Source organism: Cucumis melo, chromosome 9 (genome assembly GCF_025177605.1).
Source record: "Cucumis melo cultivar AY chromosome 9, USDA_Cmelo_AY_1.0, whole genome shotgun sequence".
NCBI lineage: Eukaryota > Viridiplantae > Streptophyta > Magnoliopsida > Cucurbitales > Cucurbitaceae > Cucumis > Cucumis melo.
In genome coordinates this window covers 16920100-16942847 of record NC_066865.1, presented here as the reverse complement: position 1 = coordinate 16942847, position 22748 = coordinate 16920100, and the positions used below count along the sequence as shown (strand labels likewise).

The 22748-nt window shown below is 35.9% G+C and overlaps 1 protein-coding gene across 5 annotated transcripts; it reads left to right on the top strand.

The window, feature by feature from the left end:
• The first annotated feature begins 3856 nt into the window (after positions 1 to 3856).
• LOC103502911 (helicase-like transcription factor CHR28) lies at positions 3857 to 20968 on the top strand. 5 transcript variants are annotated; one of them, XM_051090291.1, is made up of 13 exons: positions 3862 to 4040; positions 4476 to 4621; positions 5140 to 5276; positions 5423 to 5643; positions 5738 to 6273; positions 12042 to 12113; positions 12194 to 12271; positions 12365 to 13277; positions 15206 to 15336; positions 15825 to 16046; positions 18376 to 18960; positions 19168 to 19377; positions 20512 to 20968. In XM_051090291.1, the coding sequence occupies exons 4-13, from the start codon at positions 5490 to 5492 to the stop codon at positions 20614 to 20616; spliced, it is 3006 nt and encodes a 1001-aa protein (XP_050946248.1). In that variant the 5' UTR covers positions 3862 to 4040; positions 4476 to 4621; positions 5140 to 5276; positions 5423 to 5489; the 3' UTR covers positions 20617 to 20968. The 5 variants fall into 5 exon arrangements, with proteins under 5 accessions (XP_050946250.1, XP_050946248.1, XP_008465264.1 ...); XM_008467042.3 differs by having other exon boundaries at positions 5423 to 5649; XM_051090293.1 differs by lacking the exon at positions 20512 to 20968 and adding an exon at positions 19661 to 20493 and having other exon boundaries at positions 3857 to 4040; positions 5140 to 5649.
• Positions 20969 to 22748: the final 1780 nt, after the last annotated feature.

Genomic DNA, 22748 nt, shown 5'->3' with positions numbered 1-22748 from the left:
GCTTGTAATACTCTTGAAAATGTAGAATATCAATATTAAAAAACTTGTGCTTATTCAACCCTTTTGGTGTCCTCTTTTTCAAATCTTGCTTTAAACTTGATATTAAAAATCAATTCATTGATTTAATCTTGATCAAACTATTCATGAAGTGAGTTGTTTTAGGATCTAAGAGTGACCATCATAGATTCTAGGTTTGATCTAAGTGGTTTTCTTTGTGAGTGTTTGTAAGGATCCTAGAAGGAGCTCTAGCTTTGCATCTAACAAATATAATGGACGCTTATTAGAGCGTCTCCAGAAGAATAGAGAAGAGAAGAAAAGAGTTGAGATCATTTTTTTTACTTAATAAAAAAATGAAATGATTTTTATGCCCTCAACTCAAAACCAAACTTCAAATTCTATTTTCTTAATTTTTCCAACACTTACTAAATTTCCTAATCATTAACCAAATAAAATTGATTCTAAAATTTTCTCATCAAAATGATTCAACTTGTAAAGAATTTACAATGGATTATAACTTGCTTTTCACAACATAAGAGATATTAATATAAATAAAAGGAGAATGAAATAAGAGCTTACATTTATGCACTACATACCCTAAGATTTATGACATAAATCCTAACCTGTTAACCAAGAGTTCATTTGCATGATTAGAAAGTTGTTCACTTGCGATAAAATTAGAAGACTATAACAAAGTATATGTGCAAAAAACTAAGGTTAAGTTACTTACATTGGTTCTATTAGCAATTGACATGTATTACATGGACTTACATTGGTTCCATTCTCTCAGCTCTTGTATTAAAGAAAAATAAATGAATATATAAAATAAACTCGAACATTAACTTTCATTGAATTCTACTCATACTTGCATGCTTAAAATTTGAATGTGCGACAAATCAAATATCTCATTGCATACATTTTTGTTCTCTTAGTTTTCTTGTACTCTTCTGAAAGTATAACCCAGTTATTATTCCTTTGAGAAATACAAGCATATTTTAAAATGTCACTTCAAAATACTAAAATCCTCCAACATAACCACAATCAACTTAAAGAAAGCTCTACCTATTGCATAACTAGTCACATTAAAACTTTATGTTATGAGAGAGAAATTTATATTTGAACATGATTCAAATTTGTATTAAATTAAATATAAGATATTTAATTTAGTAATTAATTAATAGTTTAGTTTAATTTTGTTTAATTAAATTTTATTTAATTAATTTATAACTATAGATTAAGTAAGAGATATCCATTTAAATATGATTTAAATGAAATATTAATTAAGTATGATTTGATTAATTACTAACTTAATTAATTAATTATTATTATTTTAATATTAATTTAATAAATTAATAGGGAACGTGGGTGGTTTTCCTACGTTTTACCTCCGACACTACATCTTGTTCCTTAAGTCCCATCAATCCACTATTGAACAGTCGGTTTAAGGTCCAACCTATAAACCAAATTCCTCTTGGACCAATGAGAGGGTATGACCCCTTATTCAAGACTTTATTTCCGTCATTGAGGAAATAACCTATCTACTAACCCTAAAGTGGGTATGAGTGAATTTCATCTTGTACCATATGTTCCTAGCTATCCACCCAATCTCACCCCTAAAATGGGAGCCTTGTTGGGTTAGCACTGTTGAGCTATTTTCACCTAAGCAGATCTAAGGAAAATTCCATTTGAACAGAAGTTCATAGTTAATTCAAGATTAAAATTAAATTACCTACGTCATCAATAATCGAAATAGTCAGTTTTATACCGCCAACGGTGTTACAACTTAAAAGTGACTATTTCATGGTTATAATCTTATGTAAACTCTTTAGATAGAATGCTCCCACTTCCATATTTCTACATGAACGATTCAAGATCACATTGTTTGTACTAACTACAAAACGGGCCGCATTCACAATGTTCTTAATCTTATTCATACACTATAGACCGTTTGGATTCAAGATTATTGTATTCTATTTTCACTAATAAGTCCTCAATAACCACTTTATCGAAAACAATGTAATTTAAACTACAAAGTCCGAGTTTTAGGAGATAAATTCCAACACTTTGGATGTTTCTAGTGAACCTTGGGTTGACATTAGCATGAATTTTGTTCTTGGATTGCCAAAAGCTAAGAGGCATAATGATAGCATTTTCGTGGTAGTTAATAGGTTTAGTAAGCGATGACACATTTGATTCCATGTAGCAAAATGGATGATGCTACTAACATAGCTAATCTATTTTTTAGAGAAGTGGGTAGATTGCACGACATTCTAAAAACCATTGTTAGTAATAAAGATGCTAAGTTTTTAAGTCATTTCTAGAAAGTTTTATGGGAAAAACTGGGAACTAAGCTTTTGTTTTTAGAGAAGTTGATAGATTGCACGACATTCTAAAAACCATTGTTAGTGATAAAAATGCTAAGTTTTTGAGTCATTTCTAGGAAGTTTTATGGAGAAAACTGGGAACTAAGCTTTTGTTTTTAGCAAGTTGTCACCCACAAACTAATGGACATACTGAGGTGGTTGATAGAATATTGGGGGTTTTGCTTAGGATACTAATTTATAAAAATCTCAAGTCTTGGGAGGATACCTTACCTTTTATAGAGTTTGCTTATAATAGAGCAACATATAACACTACTAATTATTCGCCTTTTGAGGTTATATATGGCTTTAATCCTTTAACTCCTTTAGATTCGTTGCCTTTGTCGCCTAATTTATTTACTAGTGATGCAGTTGTTGTATTAAAGAAAAATAAACGAGTATATAAAATAAACATGTACATTAACTTTCATTGAATTCTACTCATACTTGCATGTTTGAAATTTGAATGTGCAACACATCAGATATCTCATTACATACATCCTTGTTCTCTTAGTTTTCTTGTACTCTTTTGAAAGTACAACCCAATTATCATCCTTTTGAGAAATAGATGCATATTTTAAAATATCACTTCAAAATACGAAAATGCTCCGACATGACCACAATAGACTTAAAGAAAGCTCTACCTATTGCATAACTAGCCACATTAGTTTAAGAAGTGTTTAATATGCTTTAGTATTACATCCATTAGCAAAACAAAAGTGGTCAATTCTCTTTCTCACTTCTTAGATTCAAATATCTCTTATTTTAAACCTATAACTTTTAAGAACATCGACTATACAAGATAGATTATACTCATTGCCAATGATGCAATCATAATAAAAGGAAAAACAAAACTAACCAACAACTCCAATAATTAAAGTTTTTTTTCAAAGCAATAACACACACGACTTTAAATTAGATTAAAACATAAGAGTAACAAAATTCTTAAACCTTAGAATGGTGTATGCTTAAAACTAAGAATTAAAAATTAGAAGTTAAAATTCCATCATAAGGCAGACAAATCATTTTAAGTCATTAATTAGTATTTTGTTTTAAAACCATCGATACATAACTTTTCCACGTATATAAAATTATTAAGATCAAGTAGACACTATCAAATTTTAAAAAAAGTAATTCAAAAAGTCGAATTACCCTCTCATCTTCTTCCATATAATTTTTACTTATTTAGAAAGGGTTATGTTACAAATTATCACGATGGTTTTATAAAATTCAAAGAAAAGTACATTGTTTGAGTCAAATAAAATAAGGTATAAATAGACACTAAAATATGGTAATAATAAAAAGTTCGTAGTTTAAACCTTGCCAACAAAATTAAAAAAAAGAGGACGAATTGATAAGTTTTTTTTCTTGAAAAATATAAGTATAAAATGAAAATAAAAATTAAAAAGTTTAAGAGTGTAAATGAATTTCCCATCCAACAAATTTGGAGGAAGAAAAGTAGACACTACACCGGTACGGTCTATAGACTACTACAAAACTACAACACACACGGCCGTTAAATCATCGTCGATCTCAAATTCCTCAAAGGAAAAAAATGAAAAATAAAAAACAACAAAACCTCTTTGAGCTCTGGCGTTGAACGGAAACTTCAAACCTCAAACCCTACCTAGTACGGAGGGAGAGTGAGATTACTTCCTCTCCAACTACAATCTACAACGTCTCGTATGGATTCCTTCTCATTTTCTTCCATTTTTGTCCCCACATTCATCGCCCTTTAACCAATCATCTTATTCTTCCTTATTTTTCTTAATTTCAATCCAATTTTCGAAGCTTTGTTTGAATGTGTGTGTGAATCTTGCACCACTGTTGTTTTTGTAATGGGATCTTTCTGTTTTTTACTCTAATTAATCGCTCGTTTCGCTTCATGCATGTTGTGGCTTTCAATTTTATGGTTTTGGGTTTATGGGTTGGGTAATTGATGTTCTTGTTTAACGTTATTTTGGGGTTAAATTTTGATTTTTGAGTGGGAGGTTTAATGGGGTTGGCATGGAAAGCATTTTGGTTAAGAAAATAATTTAAGTTTTTAATTTCTATTTAGAAAGGTAAATTTGTAAGTGCAACTTTTGAATTTGATGTTCTAATTGGTTTTCCTTTTAGGTGGTGGAGAACAACTAATTTGTTTTGATATTTGGATTTGAACTGCTTTTCTTGGACTACGGGGATATCAGCTTAGAATAAGAGTCGACAGACATGCTGCTTCACTATTCGAATTGTAGTAGATTGTTGACACTAAAGTGTCTGAGGTAGGAGAACTCAGTCTGTATGAGATGTAGTTTATGGAATTAATCTATACTCTTCCCTTTCAGTTGCTTTCATTTGTCTTTCTCATCAGGGGGCTCTTTATCCCATGTGTTTAGAAATCATGAAGGGGGTCTCTGCTTGACTTCATGTTTGTGAAGACTTTGGGTTTTTTTTTTCTTTATATATATATATATAAATTTTATTTTATTTTATTAGTGTGGCTTGCATTTTTTAGGTTGGTTCTAATCCCATCCCATCTCGTCTTTTTTCTTTTTTAGTGAACTGGGTTCTGTTTGCAAATTAAGCATATATCATGCTCTGTTACCAATTGATGACTCATGTGACTGATGTATAATATAGCTTCGTTTTACTGATGTAGCATCTTTGTACTCCCTGCCAGAAGATCAGTTTTTATTCATACGCTTCTATTTACTGTATCCTTGATGTCTTTACAATTCATCCCTTTGTATTCAACTACTAATAATACGTTTGACTTCTCTTTTTTTCTGGGTATTTGCAGAGATGTTGTTGACAAAGATATCCCTGCTAATGGTTCTGCTGTATCTGAAAAGATTTACAATGCAGTATGGCTATGTGTTTGATTATTCAGACTATATTTGAAAATTCATTGATATAGCTTATAGGCACTTCACATTTGTAAGTAGACGGATTTGTAACTTTAAATTCTTAGATTGCTTGGACCATGTACCTGTTGGTAGCCGTTGGTTCCATTCAGTAGCCTTGTTAGGCTTATCTATCTGGCTTTCTTGTAATAAGGCAATTTCTATTATTTTCTCTGGCAGTTTGGCTAATCTTGTTGTACCTTCGTCTTAGTTTGTCAAAGAAGAGAGATCTCACAGTTGAACCATCATGTCTGTGACTAACCTTATAGAAATTAGTTCATCAGACAGTGATGTAGATCTAGAATATATTAGTGACAGTGACGACGATGTTGCACTAAATATTGGGGAATCTAGTGGCAGTAGAAAGCTTCCTCATTGGGCATCCACAGATTATAGTCCAGGTCAAAGTGAGTTTTGCACAAAACTATTAAATTATTTTTTATGCTTTCTCTAAAGAAATCTTATAAAGTGGAAAAATCTGAATCAAATTTACAGGTAATGTTAATAACAGCTTGCATTCTGGTCCTAATGGTGACACTAGAGCCTCAAATCATCATATTGTCCTCACAAACGATACCAATTATCTTACTGAAAATGGGAATGCCGGTCTTCCTCGAACTGTGAATTCTCGAATTGCAGCCACAGCCGGAGCAGATTATGAAAGATTATCTTCTCAACAGGCTTTTAAGAGGACCCTGCCTTATACCTCTCAGTCATATGCACCCCTCACAAAATCAAATAACTTAGTTGACAATGTGGGCAGCAGTCAAAGTCGTGATGCCCCCATCAGTTATGATTCAGGAAGGTCAGGTTCAATTAGTGGCAGGTTTTATGGCAGAGAAGCTTTTTTCAGAGGCAATGGTGACGATACTATTAGTTCTGAGAACAGGGATTATAGAATCCTCCCTGGTTGGGCTCCAGGGAAACCTATTCCTCCACAGTATCCAGGTGAACATCCCCATCGTCCTGGTTATGGTGAAGAAATGGTGGCTGGAGGTGATGAGAGATTGATTTATCAAGCAGCATTAGAGGTATTTATTTATTTATTTTTTGATAAAAGTATTGGAGGTATTTTGATTTAACATTATCCTGGCTATTTTATTTTCGTAAGGGGAAATTTTTTCAGAAGTAGATTTGACAATTTAGTGATAATTTGGCCTTGGTATTAGCGAAGTTGGAGGCATCTATTTTGAGGATCAGATATTAGTCTATTTCTTCTTTCCTTTTAGTTTAGGATCTTCTTACTACCCACATCTTACTACCCACAGTAAAGAAAAAGGGAGGAGGGTTGTTCGAAGGGTAATTAGGACAAAACGCCCATTACAAGTGCCTTGTTTTGTTATTTTATTTTATTTTTTTGATAAACTTAACCACTTCCATTGAGAAAAAAATGAAAGATACAAGCATGGACATACAAAAAACCAAGCCCACAAAAAAAAAAAAAAAAAAGGAACCCTCTTACATAAAGGGGTTTCAACTAAGTGAAAGAGAGTCGATGGAGTAGTTACAAAAGGTCTTCGATATCGAATCCCAAAAAGAAACATAATAGCGATCAAGGGACCGAGTCGCACTAGTGTCCCTTTCCCCTCTAAAAGTTCTATTATTCCACTTACCCCACAAAGACCAAACAATAGCACACACGTAGCCAACCAAAAAACCTGTTTCTTCTCCATGTGGCTGATTAAGAAGGAACTCCTCGATCATACTCTTGGTACTCTGTTGATGGGCTAACGCAGACAGAACATCCGAAAAAATAGCTCTCAAACAAAGCAAGAGCACTCACATTGCCAAAGGATAGGGTCCAAGTCTTCCTTCGCCTTCCGAAAAAGGAGACAACAGAAGAACCCAACAAGTATTTGCACGACCATTTGCATCCCACTCTCTTGTGCCCTAAGAAGGTTTCAAAGATCCCATGTCTTATCTTCTTAAGTGCTCCAATTTCTTCCATGACAGCCGTCTTCCACTTAGGACTTTCCATAGCTTCATGTATGTTCGGTATTGTTGCAGTGTCCAAACTTGCAGTAAACACCCTGATCTTGCGCGACAGATTACTGTAAGACATGTAATTACACATAGAGTGCTTTGTACAAGACCTAGTACCCTTTCTCAAGGCAATGGGCATGTCAAGAGAGGGATCATAACTCTCTGGCTTGTTTGAGTCATCCGGGCTAGTCTCACACTGTGTGTTTGCTAGAGTTTCATCACTTCTAGCAGTCCTTTCTCTTCTAGAACTATAATATTAGTCCTGCCCTCCTCAACCACATCAACTATATCATCCTCAACACACAAGATCTTATTATTAATTTTTGCAGTACCTTGAGTTTGTGTTGGTTCAGATTCATGGATTGGAGTCTGCGGAGTGGTAGAGGGTACCATTTCCTTTCTAAGATTTTTCCTATATTAGGTTATCTAGGGAACTTGGTTGGTGAATAGAACAATGTCAGGATGGGTTCATGAGGCTTAATTGGGGTCATAGGAATGAAGGGAACGGGCCAGTTAGCCTTTTCACTCCCACTCTTCCCCTGAAGATGGCTAACAGGAAAGAAAGGTTTATCCTCAGGGAAGGTGACATCTATGGACACGAATTACTTTCGAGAAGGAGGATGATAACACTTGTAGCCTCGCTAGTGCAAAGAATACCCCACGAAAACACATGACTGAGCAGGAGGAGCAAACTTAGTGTGGCTAGGCCCATGACTGTGAACTGACACTGCACCCAAACACACCGAGAGGAGCATCAGGAATAAATCGTGTAGTAGCCTAGAACTTCTTGAGACATTCAAGAGGTGTTTGGAGGTGGAGGACTAGAGATGGCATTATATTGATAAGATGTGCCGCATTGAGGACTGCATCCATCCATGAGTAGGAAGGAAGAGGAGGTGGCGGTTTTTTCGTTCAACCACACCATGCTGTTACAGGGTATAAGCATAAGAACTGTGGTGGACAATCCCTTTAGAGGACAAAGTCTCGAAGAGTACTACTCAGGAACTCATGACCATTATTGATACGCTAAATATCAGTTTTTGCGTTAAACTATGTCTCAATGGTTGTGTAAAATTGTTGAAATATTGATGAGACCTCAGATTTATCAGTGAGGAGAAAGACCTAGGTGAGCGGGTATGATCATCAATAAAGGTAACAAACCAACGTTTTCCCCAAGTGATAGTGAGCCGTAAGGGCCCCAAACATTTCTATGAATGAGGGGTAAATGGTTGGGTAGGCTTGTAGGGTTGAGAAGGAAACGAGACCCTGTGCTGTTTTGCACGAGTACACACATCACAAGACAAAGAAGAGATATCCCCTTTAGAAAATAAATGAGAAAATTATGGGTGGCTAAGATGAAAGTGCTACAACGTATGAAAAGTAGAAAGATAAGATGTTAATAGACTAGTTCTATAACAATCCCTGGAGGAAGCATTATCATCAAGGAAATGGAGTCCCCTAGTTTATCGAGGTTCTGAAAAGAAACAATATGAGGTGAGGAAATAACTTGACAACGTAGATCTCTGGTTATCTTACTAATAGATTATAAATTGTAAGATATGTTAAAGCACATGTAACATATTTTGTAAAAGGAGACCATTGAAAGGGGAAATATGCCCACAATAGGAGCAAAGGACCCATCTGCAATCCTAATTCTTTCATTGTGGAAGCACTTAGAGCTACCCTAAGAGCAACGATTTGTTGTTGAAAACTTGTCTGAATATTAACCAATTGTTGTTGAACCATTATCGGAGATAAACCAACCAAAACTTGATGTTCACAACTAGGCGATACGTGATGAGGAAAACCCGGTTGTTGCGAGAAGCTTGTTGCCTCAGTAAGGAATTTACCTCTGTGGTAGGTGGGTGATTCACTAATCTCGTTTTCACGGTGTATGTTTCAACTAGGGTTTCCATCAAAGGGTTATGGTGGCAATAGAGTTGGATGGATATGTAAGGATTGAAGATAACGATCAACGACAACAACGACAATATTGGTAGCGGGAAAAACGGCGGCTTCAGCGATTGCTCTGACGATGGAGCAACGGCAGTTGTCATGGCTAAGGCGGGGCTGATGCAAAACAAGGTTATCTTGCATTGGTCGGTTTTTGCGAATGGCAGATAGGGTTTCGTCAGCATGCTGTAATACCATATTGAAAAGAAGTAGACGAACACAAGGTATACATGAAAAACCTAGTACAGGGAGAGAAAACCACGATATATCCCACTCTTATTATTTCTAATAATCAAAAGAGTGCAAGAGTGAAGAATATATATATAGGCTATAATAAGTCCTAATAGAAAAGGAAATATTTTCTTTTGTTTGCTCATTGTATAATCCTTTTGTACTATAAGCTTTTGTCTCATTTTTTATTAACAAACGAGGCTATCTCCTTTTAAAGAAAAAAAACAAAAACAAAAAAGGAAATAAAACTAGGGTACAATAAGTTACACAAATACCCTTGGGCTATAAACACTCCACTAGTCCCTAATTTCCAACAATAAACAATAAAATGTTTGTTCGGAAACAAGTCTCTTTATTCATATGAATGTAAAATGAAACAGACTAATGCTCTAAGTACGTGAGGATTATACGAAGGATTATACAAAGAACGTAAAGCATAAAGGACTAGGATCAACAGGTGCATCCGGACATCTCAACAATAAACAATAAAATGTTTGATGGATTAAATAATAAACATGTTAACTCAATAAAGTATCCTTTTGGTCTGATAGATACGAGATCGCTTGGCTGAATGCCTCTTCGTGGTGCCCTCTAAGTAAACAGTCTAGAGACTTATCTTTGCAAGATATCCTACTAATTGGCAGGCCTTCATCTTTCCACCTTTATTATTGATTCAGTTCCGGCCGTGTCCTCTGATGCTTCTTCCATTTATAACTTCTTCCATTTATAGCTTCTTCCTTGGTTGTCAGTATCTTTATTCCTAGTCTGTTAGAATTTGTTTCTAGGTTTCCTTTTGAGATGTGTTGGCTGTGTTAGCATTCGCTCGGACGGTAATTATTGTTTCGTCCCCTCCATTGTTTGGATATGATATGGGTGCTAAGGGGGTTTCAACCTAGTTGAGATTCGTGGGTGCACTTCCTGATCCTTTTTTGTTTTGTTTGCTCACTGTATAACTCTCTTGTACTATGGGCTTTTGTTTCATTGTTTCATTGTTTATTATTAAATGAGGTTGTCTCCTTTCAAGAAAAAGAAAAAAACAAACATGTAAACTTGTTTAAAAACCTTTAAATTTTTATTTATTAATTTAGATAACATTGACATGAAGGGTTATTCGACATGCTTAAGCTTTCAACACAAAACATCCATAACAAGACTAAATGAGAAAGGTGAAAAGTGGATCACCTTGACGGAGACATCTAGTGGCAAAGATCTTACCATGTGGCTTTCCATTAGTGATGATAGAGAAGTTTGGAGAATAAATGCACTCTCTAATCCATCTTCTTCAAATAAGTCTGAATCCCTCAAACTTCAAGGACAAAATCTTAGAATTTCTGATCAATCTTGTCAAATACCTTTTCAATATCCAATTTGACTCCCGGTTCTATGAAGACTTTCATTTATAAGCTTGTTTGCAATGGGTGAGGGATCAAATGATTTGTCTCTCTTTTTGTTTTTTTTAATGGAAACTAGCCTCTTCGTTAATATAATGAAATGAGACTAATGCTCAAATTACAAGAGAAATATACATAGAGCTAGAATTTCTATGGGACAAAAAAACCGGAATCCAAATACACGGACAAACAAAACAAGGCTCAAGAGCTTAACAAACTCCAAACAAGGCAGAAAAACAGCCAAAACAGCAGCTGAAAAAAATCAATACAAATGAAATGCTGGGAAGGGAAACAAAATGTGGGAAAAAACCATACCCATGAAAGAAGTAATCTTTGAAAAGCTTGAAGATGATGTATCTCAAGAGGACGAAACAAAAGAGCTAAACTATCTCAAATCCAACCAAAGAATATTTGATTCGTAAAAAGTTCAAAGACTACGTGAGCTGACAAACTGCTACCAAGACTTCTGATGCACAACTGATTTGTCTATCAGCCACGAAAGTGGATTGGTACGATATAGTAGGAGCTGGAGGCTATACTTCCTTAAGTCGTTCGAACAGAACTTGCACAATTATCTTGTATAAGCAAGTGGTAAGGCTGATCAGTTATCTCTTATCTCTCACTGAGATGGCATCAAACTTCTTGGGTATACGACAAATATAAGCCTAGTCAATGTTTGCATTAATGATGGCGTTCCAAAGATAATATGAAAAGGAAAGAATATTTTTTCCTTTATATAGTTTTAACTTGATGCTTGATGGGCTAACCTTAGTCGTTTGTTCAAAGAAAAGTCATCGGGCTCGATATACTGGGACGTTCTTTTGTACAATTGATTGGTAACAAGTTAGAGCATCTTTCAGGATGTTGGAGGGATGTGTTAATTTTATTCGAGCATGCTATTTTTTATTCACTTATTCAGTTTTTGTTAGATAAATCTATTTTCTAACCGTGATAGTCTTTGATTTACATCACTTTTGAAAGAAGTATTTTGTAATTCCTTTAATTTTGTATGCGTGAGACTGGTTTATTTAAATCAAAAGAGGTTGAACTAATGATAAAAGAAAAGAGGAAACCATTGTGGGAAGAGTGTAAGCTGGTCATGACACTCGGATATAAGAAAAGAAAAGAAAGAAGAAATTGGTTCCTTTTAGTTAGTGGAAAGTTTTTATTCATATTATAATTGCTTCTGTTCTTCTGAATTAACTATTAAAGTATTAATGTGTTCCGGCTTCTTTCTGCAGGATCTAAATCAACCAAAACAAGAGGCTACTCTTCCCGATGGTCTTCTGTCTGTTCCTCTTTTAAGACACCAGGTTTTTATTATCAAAATGTAGTGTCTTTCTTTTACTGCCATACGTTTTTTATAACTTTTTGCTGTAAATTTGTCTTTTAGAAAATTGCATTATCATGGATGCTACAGAAGGAAAATAAAAGTTTGCATTGTTTGGGAGGTATTTTAGCGGATGACCAGGTAAAGCAAGCTACTGGGCCTGGATTAAATTCCTGTCTGTTTCTGGAAGTTTGTTCTTAATGAGGTTCTAGACTTATTCCCTTTTCTCTTCAGGGCCTTGGAAAGACAGTTTCTATGATTTCACTCATACAATTGCAGAAGTCCAATCAATCAAAGGCAAAATTAGAAGATGGAAGCAAAACAAAAGCTGAAGCTTTGAATTTGGACGACGACGACGATAATGGCACTGGCACTGGCACTGCTGATTCAGATAAAATGCAGCAGACTGGAGAGTCTGATGATGTTAAAGCAATTCAAGAAGTGAAAACAACTAGAGCAATCAGTAAGCGGAGACCAGCAGCTGGTACATTGGTTGTGTGCCCTGCAAGTATTGTCCGGCAGTGGGCCAGAGAACTAGATGACAAAGTCCCTGAAGAAAAAAAACTTTCAGTTTTAATCTATCATGGGGGAAGTAGGACTAGGGATCCTGATGAGCTTGCAAAGTATGATGTGGTTCTCACAACATATGCGATTGTCACCAATGAAGTCCCAAAACAACCTTTAGTTGATGAGGATGATGGTGAGGAAAAAAATGGAGATAGATATGGATTATCTTCTGATTTTTCAGTCAACAAAAAGAGGAAAAAGACCTCTATCAGTAGTAAGAAGGGTAAGAAGGGCAGGAAAGGAACTGGTATTTCCTTTGAGTGTGATTCTGGCCCACTTGCAAGAGTGGGTTGGTTCAGGGTTATTCTGGATGAAGCTCAAACAATAAAGAATCATAGAACTCAAGTGGCTAGAGCCTGCTGTAGCCTTCGAGCCAAAAGAAGGTGGTGCTTATCTGGAACACCTATACAAAATGCAATTGATGATTTATATAGCTATTTCAGATTTCTGAGGTACGATCCTTATGCTGTCTATAAATCTTTCTACCATACAATCAAGGTTCCAATTTCCAGAAATTCAGTTACTGGGTATAAGAAGCTTCAGGCTGTTCTAAGGGCAATAATGTTGCGACGAACTAAAGGTCGGCACTTGCTCTCTCTCTCTCTCTCTCTCTCTCTCTCTATATATATATATATATATATATATATATATATATAATTTCATTTACTAAAAGTTCCACTTTTATTATGTGTAAGAATATGATGATGTGGATACAGATTTCACAATAAGTATTGGTATTTTTTGTTGTAACCAAGTGAGGGAGATTTTAGAATCCGTTTGAATGGACTTTCTAAGTGTTTATAAACCTTTATCTACACATAAACACGTATTTAAACACTTAGAAAGTCAACCCAAATACATCTTCTTAAGATGATGGAACTGATACGAATGGACAGCAGTCCCCTATTTATAGAACTTAAGAAGGCTGAAACTTCAACCAAAACTTAACAATCACGGTAAACTACAAGTTAGCTTGCTGATGAACATGCAAGAAAAATACTAATGGGTAAAGAAACTACCACAACAGTGTAATATGACTAGAATCAACATATCATCCAAGAATAGCTGAGGATATCTTACCTGATACCCTTCTCCCAAGAAAAAAAATCGTCCTTGAGTTAATCAGCCAAGGGAAATGTGTTTGGAGCATGATAAGGGTAGATGTTAGCAACATTGAATGTCAGACTAATACCCATGGCAGGTGGGAGATCTAGGCAATGTGCATTGCTGTCAGTCTTCTCAAGTTCTCAACCACGGAAAAGGACCCAACTTTCGTTGGTAAGCAAGCTTGTTATGGACTTTAGTGGGTGAACAAACAAGACTTCTGCAAATGCATTGTCACCATGTTGTCGACCTAGAAGTTTTGAGCACGACCATATGAATCAGCTGTGGCTTTCTAGGATAGCTTCACTTGTTTGAGTTGTTCCTTAAGCTCGCTATGAAGACAATCAATTCATGGTGTCATGCTTTCTGCTTCATTACTAAGATCAACATTAGAGGGAATATTAAATCAATTGTTAGCCACGGTAGATGTATAAACAACCTTTTCTTTTTTATAAGAAACAACCTTTTCCTTATCTAAAGATGATTACAAAAGGAAAGAGAGATTATGTATCACCACACACCAAAAGATTACAAAGAGGAGTCCAACTGGTGGCAATTTGAGATAAACTATAATTACAAAATCGCTGGTGCCACGTTTCTTTTGGAGGATCATCTGGTGGGGAATGGTGCTCTTTCTTCTGTTTTTCCTCATCTTTATCATCTTTTTTCCCTTAAAAATCACCCGATCTGACTTCTTGATTTGGTCTGAGAACTCTGTCTTTTCACAATTGAACCAATAAGGAAACAATTGAGGTTGCCTCTCTTCTTCATTTTTTGAAGACATACACTTTTTAGGGAGGGTAGAAGGGATGTTTGCATTTGGAGTCCAAATCTTAGGGAGGGGTTTTCTTGTAAATCCTTCTTTAGATTGTTATTGGTTCCCTCTCCAATTGGGTTCACGTTCGATAGCATTTGGATGATTAAGATTCCTAATAAAATTAGGTTTTTTATCTGGCAATTCTTTCTTGGTCGCTTGAACACTCTTCAGTGAGGACTTCTTTTTCTCTTTTTAATATGATACCGTTAATTATTTATTAAAAAGTTATATCAGAAGCATACTGTAAAGGCATCTTTTGCTTGGCACATACTCGCAGATGAGTTCAGAAATCTAAGGATACTTTTCATTTGTATAAATATAACTAGATATATCTCAATTAATGTTAAAACTGAAGGGTCAACTTGCTGTAATGTCAGTCTGCTTCTCATTGTCTATCCATCCAGATGATCTCATCTTCTGATTCTCTATATGCTTTATAGCTGCTCATCTCAAGCACACCAATGAGTATTAAACTTGTATTTGAAAGTAAATGCCACAACTTATTTAATTGACAAGACTTTATATCCTTTTGTGAATTTTGATCACTTCTTGCTTCAGCTCGAATAATAAACTTATTTGCTGTTTAGGCACATTAATTGATGGGGAGCCGATTGTCAAATTGCCCCCAAAAACCATACGGTTAAAGAAAGTGGATTTTTCTACAGAGGAGCGTGATTTTTATACCCAATTAGAAGCTGATTCTCGCAAGCAATTCAAGGTGCATTTAGTTCTCTCTCACCCCCCCCTCCCCCCCCCAAGCCTGATTGAGTGGAATCAACCATTTTTCTTAATTTCTCCTGCAATTGGTTTTCCAATACGAACACCAGACTATAGTATAATCATTTTAGGGACTGGCGAGGTCAGAGCGCAAGTTAATTCAATAATATTCAATAAAGTTGTGTGCAACTGCCTTTGTGCCTTTATATATATAGGTTTGGCCTTTGGGAAAAAAGAGATTAAACTACAAGGTTAAAACTGATTAATTCAAGTGCACTGGACCTTGAGGACATATGGATGTTTTTCTTAATATATATACTCAAGTTTTTAATATATTGTTTAAAAGTTTCTAATTATATGTTTCTCTTTTTGTCTAAATGGGGGATAGGCTTCTTGTATGTTCACCCTATTGGTTTATACTTTATACACCCCTTGAAGGAGTTTCCCTTCATAAATGTGGATTCTTATCGGACGACATGTACTTTGCAGGCTTATGCCGCAGCTGGTACAGTAAAGCAAAACTATGCAAATATTCTGTTAATGCTTCTACGTCTCCGTCAGGCTTGTGACCACCCACTTCTTGTAAAAGGGTACAATACCGATTCTGTGGGGAAGGATTCTACAGAAATGGCAAGTAAGCTTCCTAAGGATATGCTGATGAATCTGTTAAAATGCTTGGAGGCTTCTTTGGCCATATGCTGTGTCTGCGAGGTGAGTTCCTCTCTTCGTATTGACGCTTGATTTTTTTGAACTAGAAAGAAAAATTTTCATTTAATGAAAAGCGACTGGCATTTCCTCAAATGGAAATTTTATTTGGTGGGGGAAAGAAGCCAGTAACACTAGTCATCTCCACAAATGGAATATTTTGAAACAACCCACTATCGAGGGAGGACTAGATATTGTCAACATCAAACAACAGAGTAGGCTCTTCTTGCTAAATGGATGTGGCGATATGACAACATAAATAAATTCATCAAAGCCATGTTTGGCTCCCGATGTTTTGACTTAAGGCCTGCTGAAGCCACAGGGTTTCCTCGAGGAGCCCATGGAAACACATTTTAAATCATCAAGACCTTGTTCTCAATAATATACATTACAAGCTTCAGGGTGATTCAACTTGGTCTGATATTTGGTTTGGAGACGGCCCTCTTCACCGGATCTTCCCAAAGCACTTTGTTATTGGGGATTCCAAATATGCATTTGTTAAAAATTCTGCATGGTCACCGAATTTTAGAAGGAATCTCAAAGAGGAGGAGATCTCAGAATGGGCCTCCCTCAACCATCTTATTCTTAACGTTACTCATTTAAGGCATGAAGTATCATCGGTCTGGAAGCTTGAAAGCAGTGGCTTTTTTTTTCTTTCTTTCAAGTCTCTCTACACACAACTTATCTCTTCACATCCATTAAATGCTCAAACAAGAAGATTTGTTGTGCCCCAAGGGAATTGAATTCCTCATTCCGGGAGATAGCTCATTCATGTCTCAACTCCCCGGATAGACTCCAAAAGAGCTATCCATGGATTTGTTTATCTCCATCTTACTGCTGTATGCCATAGAGAGTGAAACTCACGGTCACTTGTTTAAAAGTTCCTTTGTGGTTGATCTATGGGCTAAAGTTTTAGAAGCTTTCAATTGGGACATTGTCCTTTTGAATGACTATAGGAGTTGGATCAATATACTCGTTATTGATCACCCTTAAAAAATTCCAAAGAAATTTTGTGGACAAGCATTGCGATTGCTGTTTTATAGAAGATGTTGCTGAAAGAAACGCTTGAATTTCCATGACAAAACCAAATCTATTTGAGAAGTTCTTGATTCCTCATCTTCAATGCAATTTTTTGGTGTAATCTTACTGGGCATTTCAAAGCCATAATTTTTCTCAATGTTTTAATAAGCCCTGTTGAGCTCAAGGCCCAGGTTTGGTTCCTTGCCTTACAAAATAAGGCACGCCTCAGGCTCACACCTTTTGTGAAGCCCCAAGGCTCAAAGCCCCGCACATTGAGGCTTTTTTGTTTTCTTAGAAAATAGTAATAATTAGGGTTTTCCTTTAGTAACTAAAAATAGAATCAAATTTACCAAGTCTAAATGCAAAATTTCTTGAGTTTGGAGGTCTCCTCCTCCTCCTCCTAACCCCTAAATGCAATTTAGTAAGTTCCCTACAAAAAACAAATCCAAAAACTTCCTTAATACTTGCTAGAATTAATTTGACTGAAAAAGTGTGGCAACCTTTAAGAAATCCAAGTGGATCACCAATCAACCCACATCCTAAGAATTTCTTTTATTTGCTACTGCCACCAAGATAACCCACAGCTTCACAAAATCCAACCAAACTTGAGAACGTTTTATTTTCTTTCTAGAACTTAAGAGCTTTTTTTTCTTTCGGGGAGGGATTGAATATGTTATAGTATGATTAGGTTAAGTTGGGGTAAATTCGTATTAATCTGGATTCAATCCTTGAATAATCCTTTTATTTTCCTATTTAAAGTTTGGTTTTCTTTTTGTATTAATTTCTATTTTATTTTCTAGTTTGTTTCCAGTTCTATATCAATAAAGAATTTTGATAATGATAACTTTGATTTGATTCTCAGGGAATTCTCTCTTTTAATCCCTTAAGCTACACCACCGTCCTTTAAATTATTGTTGTCTCAACTGATTAAAGTTATTATTTCTCAGATGGTAAAATTATAATTTCGCAAGGGAATTACCTTCGTGTATTCAATAGTTTTTGGTCGATAGTAAGAACTTTGGTTTGATTCTCAGAGAGTTCTCTCTTTTAATTCCTTAGGCCACACCACTATCCTTTGATTATTTGTCTTAAAAGATTAAAATGTTATTATTTCTTTAGAATGGTAAAAATGTTCTATTAGCCATCATGTCATTGTTTGTGCAACTGCGTCTATAATGTGTTCACGCATATCAAATTGCAATACCAAGTGACATACATTTAAATAATCTGAATATGATATATAAGGCTTCTATAATCTGCAAAAACAATGACTTATTATATTTATTGTTAAATGGTTTTTCCTCCCTCCTAATAGGATCCGCCCGAGAATCCTGTTGTTACCATGTGTGGTCATGTTTTCTGCTTCCAATGCGTGTCTGAATCCATGACTGGCGATGACAATATGTGTCCGGCACTTGGATGCAAGGAACAAGTTGCTGCTGACGTTGTTTTCTCAAAAACTACCCTCCGGAAATGTATCTCTGATGATCTTGAAGGTGGTTCCACAAGTTCAGGAATTCCTGAGAAATCCCAAGTTGTTCATAGTGAGTACAGTTCGTCCAAAATTAGGGCTGTTCTTGAGATTCTGCAGAATAATTGCAAAGCATCAATTTCAACTTCTGAACAAGTGGTCTCCGTTGGATGCAACGGAAGTTCTCTACAGTCTGAGGATGAATGCATTGAGATCTGTGATTCTGATGTTAATAATACAAAGCACGCATCTCCATGTCCTCCAACTGAAGAACCTGTGAAGACGATTGTTTTCTCCCAGTGGACCAGCATGTTAGATTTAGTAGAATTGTCACTGAACGAGGCTTGCATTCAATATAGGAGACTTGATGGCACAATGTCTCTGGTTTCAAGAGACCGTGCTGTGAAAGATTTCAACTCTGACCCTGAGGTTTGGCCCTTAATCTGAATACTACTACCAGAATTTCTGGTGGATTTAAGATGCCTCTCTATGTTGGAGACATTATATACTGTGGAAGTTTATATGTAACAGTTACTTTACATGATTTGCAATGATATAGGTATTGAAATGATTAACAATATCATGTTTAGCGTGGTGGTTTAATTCAATACTTGAATTGGTGGTTTTTTTCTGCAGATCCCTGTTATGTTGATGTCATTGAAGGCAGGAAATCTAGGTCTGAACATGGTTGCAGCATGCCATGTTATCTTATTGGATCTTTGGTGGAATCCAACTACTGAGGATCAGGCTGTAGACCGAGCACATAGAATTGGACAGACTCGTCCTGTTACGGTGTCAAGGATTACTGTAAAAGACACTGTAGAAGATAGGATACTAGCATTGCAGGTATTATCTCTGTCTCTTTTGCTTTATGTTTGTTTTTCCATTATCAGTTGAATATCTGTTGAAAACTCAGTTTTTAGAAATATATGTTGAACATTAATCTTCATGGTTAAAATATATACACTGAATTTCAACGACATGATCTTCTAGTAATTTACTAATGCTCCACCCCCCCACAGTTCAAGTTCTTGTTATTATAGGGTTTCGTAATTCCGTAATTAGGATTGGTTGTCTTTATGTATTGTAAAATGTTTAAGAAGTTTGAAAGATGGATTCTGTTTTGTAGAAATTCCGGATTTTGTATTGTATTCATAGCTGGTGGCAGACTCTTCTTCTTGGGTTGGCCTGTTTTTGGTTCATATAGGCCTGGTTATTGGTATTGATAAAACTAGAAAGCTGCTAAATTTCTCTTGCTAATTGGAATGAGGAGGCTTATTAGACTTAGAAAGGATGAATTTCTGACAATTATGGAGGATCCGATCTAGAGAATGATACAGCTGAGAATTACCATTATAGCAAGCAATTGAGTCATCATGATGACACTTGATTCTAATTTGCTGTGCCAATTTTGGCTAATGCCTGCATCTTTTTTCCTTCTTGATAATTTTGGTCGTCCAGCCCATACATATGAGCAATGACTGCCTCCCAGAGCTGACTCCTTTTTGGTGCCTTCAAAGCCACTTGAGTAGGAGGGAACTGGGAGGGCATTGCTTCTCTGCTCTAGAGAATCCACCCACACCAAGACTATGGGGAGGGAAGATTCACTCTCATTTACCGAATGTGCAAATCAGAGTGGGTCTTTCCGCAGGTTGTAAGCCCTTCCATTCCATCAACTTCTCCAAGTTCTTTATGACTTTCAAGGGAACTCTAAGAAGGGAGAAGTGGTCCCTTAAGGAAGGTTGTTAATTCTAATTGTAAATGGAACTGGATGTTTTGAATAGCTTTGGTTCTTTATTCAACCATTAAATAGGGCTACGAGGTAGAAAATTGATTGATCCTAAGTACTTTTGAATTGGTTAGTCATATTGAATATCTGTTAAGAGGGATGGCTCGGTGCTTTTCAAGATGAAGTTGATATGCAAGTATACGTATTATTGATGTGAAGATTTTATTTTTCTTTCTGACCATGTTATGCAGGAAGAGAAGAGAAAAATGGTTGCATCAGCATTTGGTGAAGATCAAAGTGGAGGTTCCGCTTCCCGCTTGACAGTTGAAGATCTCAGATATCTCTTTATGGTTTGAATTGTCAAGCAGCACAGCTTCTTCGTCTGGAAGTTTTAGTTAGCTTACACTTCTGGAAAATTTTGTAGGGATCAGAATAACTTCTGGTTCTGGTAATTTAAGGGTGAGTGACACTGGTTGCACATATTTTGCACACCAGGAGTGGCCCCACGGGATGGACTGGGTCAGCATATACTTACGGTAGTATAAATGAGTTTTTGTGGCCCTAGTAACAACGTTTTCTTTTTCTTTCTTCCTTTGGGATTTCAGTGAAGTGCCAAGATATCTTGATAGGGCTGCCTGTAAATATCCAAGTTGATTTCTATTGTATACAAAATGTTCAGTTTTAGTTGGGTATCTTTTTCCTCTTTAATTTATTTTGACATCACGTCTAAATTCGGTAATGATCATCTCTCAAAAGCCCAGGTATATATTCAAGACGTGTGCTGTATAGAATATTGCAGGTTTCATTGTGTTGCTTAGAAAATATGATTATTGAATGCTGATTGAAGAAGAGGATGGAGTAAAGATAGCACATTAAGGATTTCAATCGTGTCTGTCAATCAAGGTACATGTTACCGCAGCTTATCTTGTTCTTCTTTAAAGATGTCATGGATTCACATTAGCTGCAGTACAGTGAGCTCAAGAAAACGTGTTATGCTTGTTTGTGGATAAGTTGTTTCTGACTTGTGACCCAATCCAGTTGCTTTGATCAAACTCTGATACCAGAATCATCTATGGCATATCTGTGATGTATTGGGAACCTTAGGCAGACTAGAACTGAGGATTTGAATGTATATTATTGCTATTTACATGTGTTATATATTTAGTTGTTTGGAACTCATTAGTGACTTACTGTACTTTTTCTTTCTACTAGTTCAAGGCTTTCTATGAAGGAATGAAATGTTGCTGAGTTTTTTTCCCCTTACTACATGGTAATGCCTCGAGTTTTTTTTCCTAGAAGCTTCGGGCTTTCTTTCTACCAAATTTTAGGGCTTGAAGTTGGGTACCGCTTTGAGATAGCAACGAGCATGAACATCTCAAGATTCATCTGCACACTTTGACTACTAGAGGCGACACGTGTGAAGCTTACATATCACTTTACTACTGCTACCTTTATCCCACGTAGTATGGCAATTTATTCCTGGCTGTAAAACTCTGCGGCCATCATGGTTTGACTCATCTCTCACCATTCTATATGTATGCTTGATTGGTAACACTTGCTTACTCTTGATTAGAATTTGTTTTGAAAGGAGGGTTATTATGTATTAGGCGTTTTGGAACTTCGTCTAAACTGGGTTTGTGTTAGTTCATATACCATTTTAATTTCATTATCGAACAGAACATGTAATCAGATGTGCGATGAGGCTCTAGTGATGTGATATCCAAAAACACTAAATTCACGTCTGTCCCCATTCGCTTTTTTTAATAGTTTGATAATGGTGTTGTGTGAGATTGAACCATCATCTTTTATTTATTGAACTATCCCCAAATCGATCATAATCTAGGGAGTTGACAATTGAGTTGCACACGAGGGAGAGATGCACTCAAGATATGATATCGGCTGCCCTTTTGTCAATCATTGATTTATGTCATACATCTTTATCGACAATAGGCAGTGCCTATAATGGTAAGCTTCAAGAGGTCTCAACATGCCAGTAACTTCTTTTGGCAATCTTAACACGGTTCATAAGTTAGAATTGATCCAGAATTCTGGATTAGTTCTTATTATCGTGGTCTACCCTCTCGTCCATCCATGATTTATATTGTATATATTGAACTTGTAATTAAGAAAATTCACTAAGTGCCTTACTCGACAATGAGCAGTGTCTAGGAAAGCTTCAAGCATATGGTTGGGGACTAGGAATATATCAGTACTTGGTGAAGGAAGTTGCTGGAGTACTGGTTATAATAGAGGTTAGGGAAACGAACAATGGTGACGATATTTTGGAGTATGAATTAGGCTTGTAAATGATTTCAAGATTAGGAAGATCCAAGTACCTTCAACACTTGGACTTATCTTGTAGTTTGGTTAGCTTTTGTATTTCAATATAAAGTTCATCATTTTTTTTTAGTTTGATTGGTTGTAACGACAATTTATATCCTCATTTTTTTTATGAGTAACGATTATCAACATCAGCATTCATCAGAAA

What these genes read in the sequence shown, in the direction of transcription:
- LOC103502911 (XM_008467042.3), top strand. Translation starts at nt 5,490, where the DNA reads ATGTCTGTGACTAACCTTATAGAAATTAGTTCATCAGACAGTGATGTA. An exon ending in TTCCTCTTTTAAGACACCAG is followed by an intron (nt 12,114 to 12,193) that starts GTTTTTATTATC and finishes TTTGTCTTTTAG; the next exon opens with AAAATTGCATTATCATGGAT. An exon ending in AATGTTGCGACGAACTAAAG is followed by an intron (nt 13,278 to 15,205) that starts GTCGGCACTTGC and finishes TTTGCTGTTTAG; the next exon opens with GCACATTAATTGATGGGGAG.